The sequence below is a fragment of the Aquarana catesbeiana genome, linkage group LG05 (genome assembly GCF_042186555.1).
Source record: "Aquarana catesbeiana isolate 2022-GZ linkage group LG05, ASM4218655v1, whole genome shotgun sequence".
Lineage (NCBI taxonomy): Eukaryota > Metazoa > Chordata > Amphibia > Anura > Ranidae > Aquarana > Aquarana catesbeiana.
In genome coordinates this window covers 643,839,912-643,858,231 of record NC_133328.1, presented here as the reverse complement: position 1 = coordinate 643,858,231, position 18,320 = coordinate 643,839,912, and the positions used below count along the sequence as shown (strand labels likewise).

Genomic DNA, 18,320 nt, shown 5'->3' with positions numbered 1-18,320 from the left:
TGTGAGGTCAGGCACTGATCTTGGACGAGAAGGCCTGGCTCACAGTCTCCGCTCTAATTCATCCCAAAGGTGTTCTATTGGGTTGAGGTCAGGATTCTGTGCAGGCCAGTCAAGTTCCTCCACCCCAAACTCGCTCATCCATGTCTTCATGGACCTTGCTTTGTGCACTGGTGCGCCGTCATGTTGGAACAGGAACGGGCCGTCCCCAAACTGTTCCCACAAAGTTGGGAGCATGAAATTGTCCAAAATGTCTTGTTATGCTGACGCCTTAAGAGTTCCCTTCACTGGAACTAAGGGGCCAAACCCAACCCCTGAAAAACAACCCCCCACACCATAATCCCCCCTCCACCAAATGATTTGGTCAAGTGCACAAAGCAAGGTCCATAAAGACATGGATGAGTGAGTTTGGGGTGGAGGAACTTGACTGGTCCTGCACAGAGTCCTGACCTCAACCCGATAGAACACCTTTGGGATGAATTAGAGTGGAGACTGTGAGCCAGGCCTTCTCATCCAATATCAGTGCCTGACCTCACAAATGCTCTTCTGGAAGAATGGTCAAACATTCCCATAGACACCCTCCTAAACCTTGTGGACGGCCTTCCCAGAAGAGTTGAAGCTGTTATAGCTGCAAAGGGCGGAGCCAACTCAATATTGAACCCTACGGACTAAGACTGGGATGTCATTAAAGTTCATGTGTGTGTAAAGGCAGGCGTCCCAATACTTTTGGCAAGTAAGTGTGTGTGTGTGTGTGTGTGTGTGTGTGTGTGTGTGTGTGTGTGTGTGTGTGTGTGTGTGTGTGTGTATATATATATACCGTATTTATCGGCGTATAACATGCACTTTTTTCCCCTTAAAATCAGGGGAAAGTCGCAGGTGCGTGTTATACGCCGATACCCTGCGATCCTGAGCTGTCAAAATTTCAAAATCGCCGACCGCGATTTGAAAATGGCGCCGCCGGCGCCGAAATACACAGAGCCGGTCCTCGGCTCTTTCCGGCGGCTCTCGTTTACTTTCGGCTCCACTCGTAGTCCCGAGCGGAGCTATCCGAACCTACTCGGATAGCTCCGCTCGGGACTACGAGTGGAGCCGAAAGTAAACGAGAGCCGCCGGAAAGAGCCGAGGACCGGCTCTGTGTATTTCGGCGCCGGCGGCGCCATTTTCAAATCGCGGTCGGCGATTTTGAAGCACAGGGAGCAGGGACCGTTGATCGAAGGCTGCACTGGGGCAAGGCTGCACTGGGGAAGGCTGCACTGGGGAAGGCTGCACTGGGGAAGGCTGCACTGGGGAAGGCTGCACTGGGGAAGGCTGCACTGACAAGGCTGCACTGGGGAAGGCTGCACTGGGGAAGGCTGCACTGGGGAAGGCTGCACTGGGGAAGGCTGCACTGGGGAAGGCTGCACTGGGGAAGGCTGCACTGGGGAAGGCTGCACTGGGGAAGGCTGCACTGGGGAAGGCTGCACTGGGGAAGGCTGCACTGGGGAAGGCTGCACTGGGGAAGGCTGCACTGGGGAAGGCTGCACTGACATGGCTGCACTGACATGGCTGCACTGACATGGCTGCACTGGGGAAGGCTGCACTGGGGAAGGCTGCACTGGGGAAGGCTGCACTGGGGAAGGCTGCACTGACAAGGCTGCACTGACAAGGCTGCACTGGGGAAGGCTGCACTGACATGGCTGCACTGACAAGGCTGCACTGACAAGGCTGCACTGACAAGGCTGCACTGACAAGGCTGCACTGACAAGGCTGCACTGACAAGGCTGCACTGACAAGGCTGCACTGACAAGGCTGCACTGACAAGGCTGCACTGACAAGGCTGCACTGACAAGGCTGCACTGACAAGGCTGCACTGACAAGGCTGCACTGGGGAAGGCTGCACTGGGGAAGGCTGCACTGGGGAAGGCTGCACTGGGGAAGGCTGCACTGGGGAAGGCTGCACTGGGGAAGGCTGCACTGGGGAAGGCTGCACTGACATGGCTGCACTGGGGAAGGCTGCACTGGGGAAGGCTGCACTGACATGGCTGCACTGACATGGCTGCACTGGGGAAGGCTGCACTGGGGAAGGCTGCACTGGGGAAGGCTGCAATGATGGGCATTTAAATGTAGGTTTTTTTCCCTTCAACTTCCCTCCTAAAAGTTTTTTTTTCCTTAAAATTCCCTCCTAAATTGGGGTGCGTGTTATACGCCGCTGCGCGTTATACGCCGATAAATACGGTATATATATATATATATGTAATTTTTAACTATAAACCACTATATATTTCTTGGGAGAACTGATAAAATATAATGTAATATCCCTAAATAAGACTGAATTCACAACCATCATGCATATTTACACATCAAATTACAAATCACTGATAAAGTGTGCACCTCTTGTATAAATAAAAGCCAATAAAAAATAAAGCCAAGCCAAAGCCAATAAAAGCTTGTATAAATAAAAGCCGCTATAGAATTAAAACTAAACACTGAGAACAAAAAACATGAATCTCAATAAATCCATACTACAAAGAATATACGATAGATCCAGGTTGTGTTTGCTAAATGTCCTTCCAATCCAAGGTATTACCTTGTCAAAGTAGTGGTGATATCATCACTGTGCTGTGCATAGCCTGTACAGTGAGAAGATCTGTGGGAGGAGCCCAATGGGCCCCAACCACTACAGGCTGCCTACAGCAGGGGGCAGAGACAAGACCAGTCACCCTGCACAAGAAAAGGGAGCACTGGTGACGGGTCTTTATTACAGGAAGCTCCTGCAAGGAGGCAAAACACAGGATTTGTTCCATGCTAGATTACTGCACAGATCGGGAAGAGATACAAGGAGAACAAGATTAAAGTAAAAATACACATGGGCTTTTGTAATTAAACAATATTTGTTTTTTAACCAGATTTCAAGGGATTTACTGCACTTTTATTTAAACTTAAAGTTAAACCTGGTTTGCATTTATAATAAATTCCTGGGCTTCTCTCGAGTGGTCCCAAATTCACAACACGCAAAACACCCCCAGGAAGCAGATTAACACTCATAAAGAAAACAAAATGTTTGACCCATGTTGGGGGTGCATACTGCTGTGGGTTGGGCGACCACTGGGCGATGGACATACCTGCTCCTCGTCATTGACAGTCGCAGCGTAGCTGATCACACTGTGCAGATCCTCGGCATTCAGATTCTTCGCCAGGAAATCTTTAGCCAGGCTGAAGAGGGACGTTTGTACGGTCTTCACATTGTCCTCAGTGCTCTGGTCCTCCTTCTGTGTCCTGACATTTTACATTGGAAAAAGACAAGGACACTCTCAACTGACTGCATAATGCTGAGCAATTAAGCCCCCAGAATTCTACGACTTTCAGCAAATTTAATGATTTGAATAGAAGGAATATTGTTTCTTGGTCTTGGCCAGGCAATGGTACATGGGGGCAAGCCCCTGGGGGATTCCCCATTCCAACACCATTAATGTGGAGCTGCCCCCCCAATTCCAAAACCATTACCAATAATATGAAATTGCCCCCCCCCCCCCCAAATCCAAAACTAGGACCAATAATATAAGGTTGCCTCCTTTTCCCGAGCCATGGCCAATAATATGGAGTTGCTTTCCATTTCAAAACCATGACCAATAATATGGAGTTGGTCCCCCTTTTGCGGGTATAACATCCTCCACCCTTCTGGGAAGGCTTTCCACGAGATTTGGAGACTGTCTATGGGAACTGGTGCCCATTTGTGAGGTCAGGCACCAATGTTGGATAAGAAGACCTGGACCACAATTGGTGTTCTAATTCATTCCAAAGGTGTTCAGTAGGGTTGAGGTCACGGATCTGTGCAGGACACTCGAGTTCCTCCACCTCAATCTGATCACACCATGTCTTTAAGGAGTTGGTTTTGTCCCCTGGGGCATAGTCATGTGTGAACAGAAAAGGATTTTTCCCCAAACTGGTACCACAAGGTTGGAAGAGCACATTTGTCTATAAAAGTGGTTCCCAACCCCAGTCCTCAAGTACGCCCAACAGGCCATATCCTGGAAATTTCCATTAGATAAAATAACCATTGACATTGATTGAAAACCTTTTGGGGGTGCACGAGGGCTGAGGTTGGGAACTTGAGTTCCTCCACACCAAACTAGTTAAACCATCTCTTTATGGAGCTGGCTTTGTACACAGGGGCACAGTCATACTGGAACAGAAAAGGATCTTCACCAAACTGTTACCACAAAGATAGAAGGGCACAATGGTCTACAATGTCTTTGTATGCTGTAGGATTCCCAATACCTTGCACTGAAGACACCTGACCTCCATAATTTGGAGGGGGGTCCACATACTAGTCGCCATTTAGTTTGAGGAGGAAAGTCATCAGCTTGCTTACCCATAATGCCTCCTGACTGAGTCCAGAATGTACTGCACGCCATACTTCCTGCGTATTCTCTGCTTGTGGTCTTTCATGATTGAAGACAGATATTGGATGTGGCCTGCAGAAAGAGGAAATGATGATCGACATATCTTCATGTCATCACACAGGCAGAAAAGGATTGGAGCAGAAAGGCTCACCCAGGCGGACGGCGAAGTCACTGTTGCACCAGATTCGGAAGTCGAAGAGTATGTGCTGGTAGAGGTGATGGAGGAGGTTAGGGTGACCTTCCTTGGAGATCTGGTCCATCAGCATCTGAGATGCCATCAGCACATTCATGTCCAGGACAAGAGGGGGCACCTGAAGAGAAAACGTACATCAAAGACTGCGCTATACACAGACCAAACTATTCCATTCTATTAAGAAAAGGCAATAACCAACAACCATTAAGGGGGTCCATCTGACTTCAGGTAAGTGAAATGTGATCGGCTCCTCTCAGCTCAACTTCTCACCTTCATTACAAGTTTTATTTTCTCTACCACCTGACCTTGTGCCAATGACTATTAAACTTAAAGGGAACTTTAGCAATGTTGGCCATCAAGAATATCTAAAAGGCATTTTGGATAGAGTAGGGCAGTGATGGCAAACCTTGGCACCCCAGATGTTTTGGAACTATATTTCCCATGATGCTCTACGCTGCAGAGGTTATTGGGAGTAGGGAATATTTAGAAGCCATGTGTGTCCCAATAAGGTGACTTTTCTTCACCTCCTGTCCTCTGTGCTAGAAAATCCCTTCAAAATGATGGAAAACGCTTAAGACAGTTGTTACTGGAACATGTGTACCCAATGGGAAAAGGTCCCCTCTATTCGTGTTGTTGCTGAAAAAAAACGAAACATTTGGGATTTTCTCATCCCTTTCAGTCTACTGCCATTGGTCTAAAATATTATCTGATCCAATATATCCTAAAATCCAACGCACCTTCTCCTAGATATATCAGAGCAAATAAGAGGCGCTCATATCCCTAGTGCTAGAAATCGCATGTGCTGCAATTTCATCAAAAATAAAGGTTGAAAATATCTTAAGTGTGCAAATTAATGCATGAAACTTAACGGTGTTTACCAATACTAATCAAACCATGCGAAAGTACATCCAAAGTGCACGTGAAAAAAGCTGTGACAGCAAAATAATAAATAAATGGCTAAAAATCCCCAGTTATTGTGTTTCATAAATTAAAGTGCAGAAAAAATTGTAATTGATTATATAATTATATTACAAACAAATTAATTGGTTAAAGCATGAAAAATCAGTCCTTTACAATCTTGTGACAAATAACGTGATTAAATTTGTGACAGAAAAGTGCATAAAAATCGCATAAAAATCGCACAAATCTTCTAAGGTGCAGTGATCTTGAAAATGCTGAATTCCACGTGTCCTTCACCTCACCACCGTGATACGTGAATCCACTCCCAAAGGAATCTCACTCACCGAATAATTTTGCCAGCACTCTCATGCACGGCAAAAAACGCTTAGTAGCCACACTCCAGAGAACTCCAGCAAGCAGCAGCAGCAATGCCACAGTGTGTAGAATCAATCCACATGTAAAAAAATTGAGGAACTCACATAGCGTAAACCAGCACGGCAAATTTATTTAAAACCACTACAATCTTCAATGGAAACACTCACATTTTAAAGATAAAAATCAGCAGTAAAACAGCAAGCTTCAATCATTAGTGGATACACTCAGAACAACAAATGGTCACGGCGGACCCGAGGTGTGTTGATGCTCAGACTCACGGTCTTTCTCACCCCCCTCCGTGGTGCGCCGTGCAATGACAGACTCTCCTTCGTATAGTGCGGCTCTCAGCGTTGCTTGTCACATCTCATAGCCACGCCCCCGACATGTTTCGTCATCGATCAGACTTATTCATGGGATTGGCTAACTAGGCCGTCCCTCAACCCTTATATCTCCTCCTCCCTGGTCTCCCATAGGTTGGTGAGTCCGCATGCGCACATCTCGTGTCCCCGCTCCTATAATAGACAAGAGACTACGGCGCGCCGCTGTACAGGGATGCGGTTAGCCTATATTTAACTGTGGACTGATTGCAGCAAATACCTTAGATGGATAGCTCAGCCATCATACATTCTGCATACCAGTGTGAACGGTCACAGTATTACTACCATGCTCACATCTGAAGCAAACCTAATTAACACTTACTGTATACCTGTATAAGTGATCATAGCGTTGCCCCCATGGTCACGTCTGAGGCATACTTAATCTAGATATTTCGCACACCAATATAAGTAACCATAACATTACTGCTACGGCCACATTTAGAACGACCTAATTTTATATTTATCCAACAACATCTCATCATAAACATATCGGTCTATAATTTGCTAAATCAGAGGTTTACACTTTGATCACTGAAATATTCACCATTGGATGGACCTATACCCACAGGTAATTACATGTTGGATACAATTCAAATAAAGTGCGAGTGTATTAAAACAAGATAAAATTATTAAATAATCCTTGAATAACCCTACGATTGTCCCAAATATTAGCAACATGGTGAGAATCTAATTAAATAAATACCTTAAAATAAAACTCCATATCAAATAATACATGAATAATTACACAGTCACAATTTAGTATTTACACTTATATGACGAAGCTATAGCTCATGACAAGCTGTTGAACTCCTATCAATTACTCCCCTACTGTGAGGGTTTAGTGATGAGACCCACATCTGGTACCTCACTCACCCCCCCTCTTAATGTTTAGGGCTGCTTCGCCAATAAGCCTTTAAATTGACCAAAATGAAGCATATTACGATATACACATGCAAAACCTATATCTGGAATACTTAAAATAATATCTATCTCCATTAAAAAATATATATATATCACATCCAAACCCTCATAATCCAGGGTCTCTAAATAAGAAAAAATGACCAGATAATCATAACAGGGTCACACACTTCAGAATCTCCTACTAAAGTGTTCAACCAGACCGCAGCACATCAAATTTAACTACCTTCAATCAAAAATTATTTATGAAGCAGTTTAAATCTAGTTCTATATTTAACCCCTTAGGGGCTAAACTTTTCAATAAAAAGATCCAGCGAGTCTCCCTCTGCGATAGATCCCTGACCCTGTTGGAACCCCTCCAAGAAGGATGGACCACGTCGATTCCACAGAATTGTAAAAGTGAGGGATCCTTTTGATGTTTTTGTTTGAAATGCAAGGAGACACTATGATACTTATAACCGTTCTTAATATTGGTTAAATGCTCCGAGATTCTGATCCTTAGTAGTCTTTTTGTTCTGCCCACATAAAGTAGGCCACAAGGGCACCACATTAAGTATACAACAAAAGAGGAGTTACAAGTGCTGAATTCCTTAATTTCGAAGGATTCACCTTCCCTGTTTGTTATGCTTGTCACTCCTCTGTGGCTAACTTTCACGGTCCTGCAGCAAATGCATCTTCTGCAACAGTAAAAGCCCTTAAGGTCGATTCTGAGATCATTATGTCCAGGTGGGTCCAAGATTTTCCTTACTACATGATCGCCAAAACTTGGAGCCCTCCTGTAAATGAATCTCGGTTGATTCGGTAGGATCTCTCCCAACTGCCTATCTTTCCGTAAGATGTGCCAATGCTTTTTGAATATCCTCTCAATGTCTTTATATTGACAGTGATATCCTGATATGAACCCCAACTGATGTTGGCCTTCCATCGTCTGGGGAACATTCCTTTTCTCAAAGCAATTCTCCCTCGGGGTTTGTGCCACCTCCTGAATAATCTTATTCAATACATCCGTATCATATCCTTTCTGTATGAATTTATTTTTGAGGATATCCGCCTGTTCATAAAAATCATCTAACAAAGTGCAATTACGTCGAACTCGTACCATTTGCCCCTTCGGAATATTTTTTAGCAGGTTGGCGTGGCAATGGGAGCGAAATTTGCTCCCAGCCTCGCCAACCTGTTTATGGCGGAGTGGGAGGACAGGAAGGTTTTTAATGTCAGAAGACCCCAGCTTTTATTTTACCGGAGATTCATTGATGACCTCCTATTTATATGGGAAGGCACGGAGGAGTCGGCAATTGAGTTCTTACAGGAACTGAATAATAACAATAATAATATTGGATTGGAATATCAGATTAGTAGTGTTAGGGTTAACTTCCTAGATGTGACCATCGAAAGATATATGGACACATTAAGGACTAAAGTGTTTTTTAAACCGACAGACCGTAACAGCTATTTGTCTATAAGAAGTGGCCACCATCCCGGATGGATAAAAAATATTCCGAAGGGGCAAATGGTACGAGTTCGACGTAATTGCACTTTGTTAGATGATTTTTATGAACAGGCGGATATCCTCAAAAATAAATTCATACAGAAAGGATATGATACGGATGTATTGAATAAGATTATTCAGGAGGTGGCACAAACCCCGAGGGAGAATTGCTTTGAGAAAAGGAATGTTCCCCAGACGATGGAAGGCCAACATCAGTTGGGGTTCATATCAGGATATCACTGTCAATATAAAGACATTGAGAGGATATTCAAAAAGCATTGGCACATCTTACGGAAAGATAGGCAGTTGGGAGAGATCCTACCGAATCAACCGAGATTCATTTACAGGAGGGCTCCAAGTTTTGGCGATCATGTAGTAAGGAAAATCTTGGACCCACCTGGACATAATGATCTCAGAATCGACCTTAAGGGCTTTTACTGTTGCAGAAGATGCATTTGCTGCAGGACCGTGAAAGTTAGCCACAGAGGAGTGACAAGCATAACAAACAGGGAAGGTGAATCCTTCGAAATTAAGGAATTCAGCACTTGTAACTCCTCTTTTGTTGTATACTTAATGTGGTGCCCTTGTGGCCTACTTTATGTGGGCAGAACAAAAAGACTACTAAGGATCAGAATCTCGGAGCATTTAACCAATATTAAGAACGGTTATAAGTATCATAGTGTCTCCTTGCATTTCAAACAAAAACATCAAAAGGATCCCTCACTTTTACAATTCTGTGGAATCGACGTGGTCCATCCTTCTTGGAGGGGTTCCAACAGGGTCAGGGATCTATCGCAGAGGGAGACTCGCTGGATCTTTTTATTGAAAAGTTTAGCCCCTAAGGGGTTAAATATAGAACTAGATTTAAACTGCTTCATAAATAATTTTTGATTGAAGGTAGTTAAATTTGATGTGCTGCGGTCTGGTTGAACACTTTAGTAGGAGATTCTGAAGTGTGTGACCCTGTTATGATTATCTGGTCATTTTTTCTTATTTAGAGACCCTGGATTATGAGGGTTTGGATGTGATATATATATATTTTTTAATGGAGATAGATATTATTTTAAGTATTCCAGATATAGGTTTTGCATGTGTATATCGTAATATGCTTCATTTTGGTCAATTTAAAGGCTTATTGGCGAAGCAGCCCTAAACATTAAGAGGGGGGGTGAGTGAGGTACCAGATGTGGGTCTCATCACTAAACCCTCACAGTAGGGGAGTAATTGATAGGAGTTCAACAGCTTGTCATGAGCTATAGCTTCGTCATATAAGTGTAAATACTAAATTGTGACTGTGTAATTATTCATGTATTATTTGATATGGAGTTTTATTTTAAGGTATTTATTTAATTAGATTCTCACCATGTTGCTAATATTTGGGACAATCGTAGGGTTATTCAAGGATTATTTAATAATTTTATCTTGTTTTAATACACTCGCACTTTATTTGAATTGTATCCAACATGTAATTACCTGTGGGTATAGGTCCATCCAATGGTGAATATTTCAGTGATCAAAGTGTAAACCTCTGATTTAGCAAATTATAGACCGATATGTTTATGATGAGATGTTGTTGGATAAATATAAAATTAGGTCGTTCTAAATGTGGCCGTAGCAGTAATGTTATGGTTACTTATATTGGTGTGCGAAATATCTAGATTAAGTATGCCTCAGACGTGACCATGGGGGCAACGCTATGATCACTTATACAGGTATACAGTAAGTGTTAATTAGGTTTGCTTCAGATGTGAGCATGGTAGTAATACTGTGACCGTTCACACTGGTATGCAGAATGTATGATGGCTGAGCTATCCATCTAAGGTATTTGCTGCAATCAGTCCACAGTTAAATATAGGCTAACCGCATCCCTGTACAGCGGCGCGCCGTAGTCTCTTGTCTATTATAGGAGCGGGGACACGAGATGTGCGCATGCGGACTCACCAACCTATGGGAGACCAGGGAGGAGGAGATATAAGGGTTGAGGGACGGCCTAGTTAGCCAATCCCATGAATAAGTCTGATCGATGACGAAACATGTCGGGGGCGTGGCTATGAGATGTGACAAGCAACGCTGAGAGCCGCACTATACGAAGGAGAGTCTGTCATTGCACGGCGCACCACGGAGGGGGGTGAGAAAGACCGTGAGTCTGAGCATCAACACACCTCGGGTCCGCCGTGACCATTTGTTGTTCTGAGTGTATCCACTAATGATTGAAGCTTGCTGTGAATCACATTGGTTTTACTGCTGATTTTTATCTTTAAAATGTGAGTGTTTCCATTGAAGATTGTAGTGGTTTTAAATAAATTTGCCGTGCTGGTTTACGCTATGTGAGTTCCTCAATTTTTTTACATGTGGATTGATTCTACACACTGTGGCATTGCTGCTGCTGCTTGCTGGAGTTCTCTGGAGTGTGGCTACTAAGCGTTTTTTGCCGTGCATGAGAGTGCTGGCAAAATTATTCGGTGAGTGAGATTCCTTTGGGAGTGGATTCACGTATCACGGTGGTGAGGTGAAGGACACGTGGAATTCAGCATTTTCAAGATCACTGCACCTTAGAAGATTTGTGCGATTTTTATGCGATTTTTATGCACTTTTCTGTCACAAATTTAATCACGTTATTTGTCACAAGATTGTAAAGGACTGATTTTTCATGCTTTAACCAATTAATTTGTTTGTAATATAATTATATAATCAATTACAATTTTTTCTGCACTTTAATTTATGAAACACAATAACTGGGGATTTTTAGCCATTTATTTATTATTTTGCTGTCACAGCTTTTTTCACGTGCACTTTGGATGTACTTTCGCATGGTTTGATTAGTATTGGTAAACACCGTTAAGTTTCATGCATTAATTTGCACACTTAAGATATTTTCAACCTTTATTTTTGATGAAATTGCAGCACATGCGATTTCTAGCACTAGGGATATGAGCGCCTCTTATTTGCTCTGATATATCTAGGAGAAGGTGCGTTGGATTTTAGGATATATTGGATCAGATAATATTTTAGTTTGATAGCTTCTTAAAGGGGCAGCTCTCTTTTTTCACTTTTCATTTAGTGAGTTATATATGGTTACACATATTTTGTTATACACCAAATGAGCCATTCACTGGATCTTATTTCTGTTTGTTGCAAATTCTATTCATTGGCGCAGTGGGGGTTGTTTTGAATTGAGGGCGGCTCACCATTCTGACTACCCATTTTTTTATTATACTGCCATTGGTCACCATCACTGGAACAAATTCTACAGAGAGTAAATCTCCCAGCAAGAAACAAGAAAAAAAACAAAACTACCCTCTTTATTCTTACCTGAGCCCAATCCGATCCAGCGATGTGCACGAGAGCAAAAAATGAAGCTTTAATGTCACTTTAAGCAATGACAAAGACTCATTGAATTAACAGATCATCATAGGAAACTCAGCCACACCGGAAACTAGGAGATCCCACTAAGGTAACATATACAAGGGTCGTGTTCTATGCAACATTGCAAAAGTTACATTGGCGTATACATGGCTCCTCACCTTTTGCAGAAGGGCCCCTATGATAGCCGGCCCATGACACTGCAAGAGGCTCTCCTGATTGACCGGATGATGCTGAATGAAATTCTTGAGCATGAGAAGGAAAGCCGCCACTCCGTTCCTCTCCAACCGGCTCTCTGCAGAGATAAAAAAAAGAAGAAGATGATGATGTCATGGCGAAGGGCAGGTATGGAGGCCGACCCTCAGTCTGACTTCAACGCACAAGTACATACAGCACCCTATAGGAAGTATTCACCCCCCTTCTCATGTCATATATGTGATTTCTCAAATAATAAATTGGCGCCAATAATGTTGGCAGCTGCAATACCAGGGCTTGGCAATAATTTTCAATCAGAAATAATTGTAGAGGAAAAAGATTTGGACAGCTGCACACCCATATGATGCAAATCAAATCTTATTTATTGAGAAAATCATCAATAAAAACAGGCACAATAGGCATATTGGCAGGGGGAAAAAAAAAAAGGTTGACGCATTTCACACGCTAATATGTGCTTTGTCCAAATCCAGAAATAGAAATAATTGTACATCAGGTGACCTCCGGAGAGCAATCGGCCGCAAGTGCTCGGCCTTCCAGGATCTGCCCTCCTCCAATGTCCAATAGTCCGGGCTGAACACAGCTAAACCTTTTTTTTTTTTGCTTAAGGTGCAATAAGCTTCAGGGAAGTGCGGTGAGGTGAGTTGGCTGGTGAGGAACTGGCTGGTATCAGAGCCGGACACACACGGGTTACATACGCCGCGATCGTTAGAGCGAGAGCAACAATTCTAGCGCTAGACCTCCTCCAACTGTACACATGTAACCTGCAAATATTTTTAAAGCGTCACCCAAGGAGATTTTTAAGTTTGGCGCTACTCCACAAGCGTGGGTAATTTTAAAGCGTGACATGATAGGTATCTATTTACTCGATGTAACATCATCTTTCATAGTATACAAAAAAAAAAAAAACGGGCTAAATTTTGTGTATTTTTTTTTTTTAATTCATGAAACAGTCTCTTTCCAAAAAAAGGGTTTGTGTTTGAAAAATTGCTGCGCAAATACCGTGTGACATAAAAAGTTGCAACAACCACCATTTTATTCTCTAGGGTGTCTGCTAAAACTATATCTCTCTCTCTATCTCTCTATCTGTCTGTCTCTCTCTCTCCCTCCCTCCCCCTCCCCCTCCCCCTCCCTCTCCCTCTCCCTCTCCCCCCCTCTCCTTCCCCCCCCCCTCCCCCCCTCCCCCTCTCCCTCCTTCCCCCTCTCCCCCCTTCCCCCTCTCCCCCCCCTCCCCCTCTCCCTCCCTCCCTCCCCCTCTCCCTCCCTCCCTCCCCCTCTCCCTCCCTCCCTCTCCCTCTCCCTCCCCCTCCCTCTCTGTCTCTCTATATATGTTTGGGGGTTCTGAGTAATTTTCTAGCAAATAAATGATGATATTTACATGTAGGAGAGAAGTGTCAGAATTGGCCTGGGTGGTGAGGGGTTAGGGGAAGAGTGGGGGGGGAGAGTGGAGGGGAGAGGGGATTTCTTGAAAAATCTGCAGAAAATCTAATAGTGTGTATGGGGTCTAACTCTGGAGGTTCTCATTAGACCAAAGGGGACCGTACCCGGGACGTCGCTACAAACCAGTGAGTGTGGGGGGGGGGAGAGGGGGGAAGAGTGGGGGGAAGAGGGGGGGAGAGGGGGGGAGAGAGTGGGGGAGAGGGGGGAAGAGGGGGGGAGAGAGTGGGGGAGAGGGGGGGAGAGGGGGGGAGAGGGGGAGAGAGTGGGGGGAGGGGGGGGGGGGGGAGTGGGGGGGTGGGGGGAGGGGGAAGAGTGGGGGGGGAGAGTGGAGGGGAGAGGGGATTTCTTGAAAAATCTGCAGAAAATCTAATAGTGTGTATGGGGTCTAACTCTGGAGGTTCTCATTAGACCAAAGGGGACCGGACCCGGGACCTCGCTACAAACCAATAAAACAAAACTATACAGAATCATCAGAAGGTATTCTGTCCCTTCCCTCCTTGACTCCCTCAGACACATCGGGCAGAGGGCATGTCTGATTGGCCTTGTTTGGTGTCAATAAAGCTTATTGCCAATTAAGACAAAAAGTATACCGGTGTGCGCGGCTGGGACTTTTACAACCTCTAATCTCAGGGAATTGCGGTTTGTGTCAGTACAATAGACCTTCATGCTCACAGACAGAGTCAATGCAAAACACAAGACACAGCAAGTTGTTTATGCAATCTTTTCTCCACAACTTGAATGCGTTGCGTCCTTCAAATGTTGGAGAACATAAATGCACGCATTCTCCATCCCCCCACTGGAACCTCGAGCCTCCCATCAAGTATATACCACAAATATCCTACCTGAAGATTTCCCCAGAGGAAGTTGCATGGACTGGGCATTCCGTGAGGAGGTGAGTTCAGGGCCCACCAGGTCATGGGTCTCCTGGTCATCTGGAGCATCTTTGGTCTGTAATGCCACTTGGTTGAGCAAAGGAAGAACAACGCCCATCCCTCCCACGCAGTTCACCACATCCTGTGAAAAACGACCAAAAGGAGAGAAAATATCACAAAATGAATCAAGGAATGAGGCACACCTGTGAAGTCTGCATTGGGATGGTCACTTAACCCAAAAATACATTTTTGTGGTAGGTTTATGATGGTAGCTGCCATGTTTTCTCTGGTGTTAGGTTTCCTTCAAATAACCAACGATTTGAGGGGATGTTCTTCCCTGGGGGCAACCATCCCATTGATATAAATGATTTGTGGGGCCATTTTCCCCTGGGATCCACAATCCCACTGACACCAATGATTTATGGGACCCTTCTCCCCTGGGAGCCAAGAATCCTACTGACACCAATGATTTGAGGGGCTTTTCTCCACTGGGGACCACTAACACCAATGATTTGAAGGACTATTTTTTTCCTGGGATTCACCATCTCACTGACACCAATGATTTGAGGGCATATTTTTCCCTGGGGGGCCCAACATCCCACTGACACCAATGATTTGAGGGGCTATTCTTCCCTGGGGCCCCCATTTCCCTTATACAATTGATTTTAGGGGATAGACTTCCCTCTGGGCCACTATTCCTCTGACACCAATGATTTGTAGGGCCATTCTATACTGTGGGGGCCTCAATTCCACCAGCACCAAAGATTTGAGGGGCTATTCTTCCCTCTGGTGCCACTATTCCACTGGCACCGATGATTCAAGGGGCATTATACTATGGGGGCCACTATTTCACTGATACCAACTATTTGAAGGGATATACTTCCCTGGGGGAGACTACTGCACTGACACCAAAGATTTGAGTAACGGGGGCCAAGATCCACCTGACATCAAAGATTTGTGGGACCATTCTACTGGGGAGGGGCCACAATCCCACCGACACCAAAGACTCCAGGGGCTATTCTTTTCTGGGGGCCCACTATTCCACTAACACAAATGATTTGTGGGGCATTCTCCTTTGGGGGCCACTATCAAACTGACACCAATGACTTAAAATACTTTTTTCCTTGGGTTACCGTCCCACTGACAGCAATCATTTGGGGGCTATTCCCTCTTCGGGCCACCATCCCAGAGGCACCAATGATCTGAGAGGCTATTCACCCCTGGGGCCCACTACTGAACTGTAATCATTTGGGGGACTATTCTGCCCTAGGGCCCACTATCCTCAGTGTAGCCAGGTGCTGGGCTACAGCAATATGGAGGAAAAGACTTTCAGTGGTTTCCTGTAATATTGTATGCTTGTACACTCAACCTGGTATGGCAGATAGGCCGAGGTGCATGAGAAAGTCGAGGCAAAGAACAGAGGACCCATCCTATCCAACAGCTCCTATGGGAGTAGCGCTACACCAATGACACCAATGAATTTAGTAAACATTCTCCCCTGGGGGGCCACAATCCCATGGACACCAATGATTTGGGGGCAGTGTGTGTGTATTTATACAAAATGACATGTGCTCTCTAGTACTGCACAACGGCACACAGGCATGTCTATTTTTTTGTTTTTTACAGTTGGGTCTTGGAAAATTTTGTAACACTTTACCCGATTGCCCCAATCATACACTATATCACCAACATTTGTGAGGTCAGGCACTGATGTTGGACGAGAAGGGCCTGGCTCGCAGTCTCTGGTGTTCAAAGGTCTCAAAGGTGTTCTATTGGGTTGAGGTCAGGACTCTGTACAGACCAGTCAAGTTGACCTCAACCTGATAGAACACCACTCGAATTCATCCCAAAGGGGTTCCATCGGGGGGGTTGAGGTCAGGACTCTGTTCAGGCCAAGCAAGTTCCTCCACCCCAAACTCGCTCCTCCATGTCTTTCTGGACCTTGCTTTGTGCTCTGGTGCGCAGTCATGTTGGAACAGGAAGGGGCCATCCCCAAACTGTTCCCACAAAGTTGGGAGCATGAAATTGTCAAAAATGTCTTGGTATGCTGAGATCTTGCTTTGTGCACTGGTCCAAATCATTAGATGGAGGGGGGATTATGGTGTGGAGGGGGGGATTATGGTGTGGGGGTTGTTTTTCAAGGGTTGGGCTTGGCCCCCTTAGTTCCAGTGAAGGGAACTCTTAAGGCATCAGCATACCAAGACATTGGGAACAGGAAGGGGCCGTCCCCAAACTGTTTCCACAAAGTTGGGAGCATGAAATTGTATAAAATGTCTTGGTATGCTGACGCCTTAAGAGTTCCCTTCACTGGAACTAAGGGGCCAAGCCCAACCCCTGAAAAACAACCCCACACCATAATCCCCCCCCCCCCCCCCCCCCCAACACCATAATCCCCCCCCCCCCCCCCCCCAACACCATAATCCCCTCTCCACCAAATGATTTGGACCAGTGCACAAAGCAAGGTCCATAAAGACACGGATGAGCGAGTTTGGGGTGGAGGAACTTGCCTGTCCTGACCTCAACCCGATAGAACACCTTTAGGATAAATTAGAGCGTAAATTAGACCAACATCAGTGCCTGACCTCACAAATGCTCTTCTGGAAGAATGGTCAAACATCCCCATAGACACACTCCTAAACCTTGTGGACGGCCTTCCCAGAAGAGTTGAAGCTGTTATAGCTGCAAAGGGCGGAGCCAACTCAATATTGAACCCTACGGACTAAGACTGGGATGCTGACGCCTTAAGAGTTCCCTTCACTGGAACTAAGGTGCCAAGCCCAACCCCTGAAAAACAACCCCACACCATAATCCCCCCCCCCCCCCCAACACCATAATTCCCTCTCCACCAAATGATTTGGACCAGTGCACAAAGCAAGGTCCATAAAGACACGGATGAGCGAGTTTGGGGTGGAGGAACTTGCCTGTCCTGACCTCAACCCGATAGAACACCTTTAGGATAAATTAGAGCGTAAATTAGACCAACATCAGTGCCTGACCTCACAAATGCTCTTCTGGAAGAATGGTCAAACATCCCCATAGACACACTCCTAAACCTTGTGGACGGCCTTCCCAGAAGAGTTGAAGCTGTTATAGCTGCAAAGGGCGGAGCCAACTCAATATTGAACCCTACGGACTAAGACTGGGATGCTGACGCCTTAAGAGTTCCCTTCACTGGAACTAAGGGGCCAAGCCCAACCCCTGAAAAACAACCCCACACCATAATCCCCCCCCCCCCCCCCAACACCATAATTCCCTCTCCACCAAATGATTTGGACCAGTGCACAAAGCAAGGTCCATAAAGACACGGATGAGCGAGTTTGGGGTGGAGGAACTTGCCTGTCCTGACCTCAACCCGATAGAACACCTTTAGGATAAATTAGAGCGTAAATTAGACCAACATCAGTGCCTGACCTCACAAATGCTCTTCTGGAAGAATGGTCAAACATCCCCATAGACACACTCCTAAACCTTGTGGACGGCCTTCCCAGAAGAGTTGAAGCTGTTATAGCTGCAAAGGGCGGAGCCAACTCAATATTGAACCCTACGGACTAAGACTGGGATGCCATTAAAGTTCATGTGCGTGTAAAAGGCAGGCGTCCCAATACTTTTGGTAATATAGTGTATAATGGGTAACATTTACCAGGGATCCTCAAACTACGGCCCTCCAGCTGTTGAGGAACTACACATCCCATGAGGAATTGTAAAACTCTGACATTCACAGACATGACTAGGCATGATGGGAATTGTAGTTCTTGAACAACTAGAGGGCCGTAGTTTGAAGACCCCCTGATCTTGACCAAG

General features: G+C 45.2%; 1 protein-coding gene across 5 annotated transcripts in view; it reads right to left on the bottom strand.

Annotated features, from left to right (window-relative positions):
• The window catches only part of NBEAL2 (neurobeachin like 2), a 245,461-nt gene that overhangs the window by 80,015 nt on the left and 147,126 nt on the right, over nucleotides 1–18,320 (bottom strand). For all 5 annotated transcript variants that reach the window (XM_073632459.1, XM_073632461.1, XM_073632462.1 and 2 more), the window contains 5 exons: nucleotides 14,490–14,661; nucleotides 12,156–12,289; nucleotides 4,531–4,690; nucleotides 4,349–4,451; nucleotides 3,099–3,252 (listed from right to left, as the gene is read on the bottom strand). In XM_073632459.1, coding sequence (XP_073488560.1) covers nucleotides 3,099–3,252; nucleotides 4,349–4,451; nucleotides 4,531–4,690; nucleotides 12,156–12,289; nucleotides 14,490–14,661 — 723 coding nt within the window. The remainder of the gene's footprint in view (nucleotides 1–3,098; nucleotides 3,253–4,348; nucleotides 4,452–4,530; nucleotides 4,691–12,155; nucleotides 12,290–14,489; nucleotides 14,662–18,320) is intronic.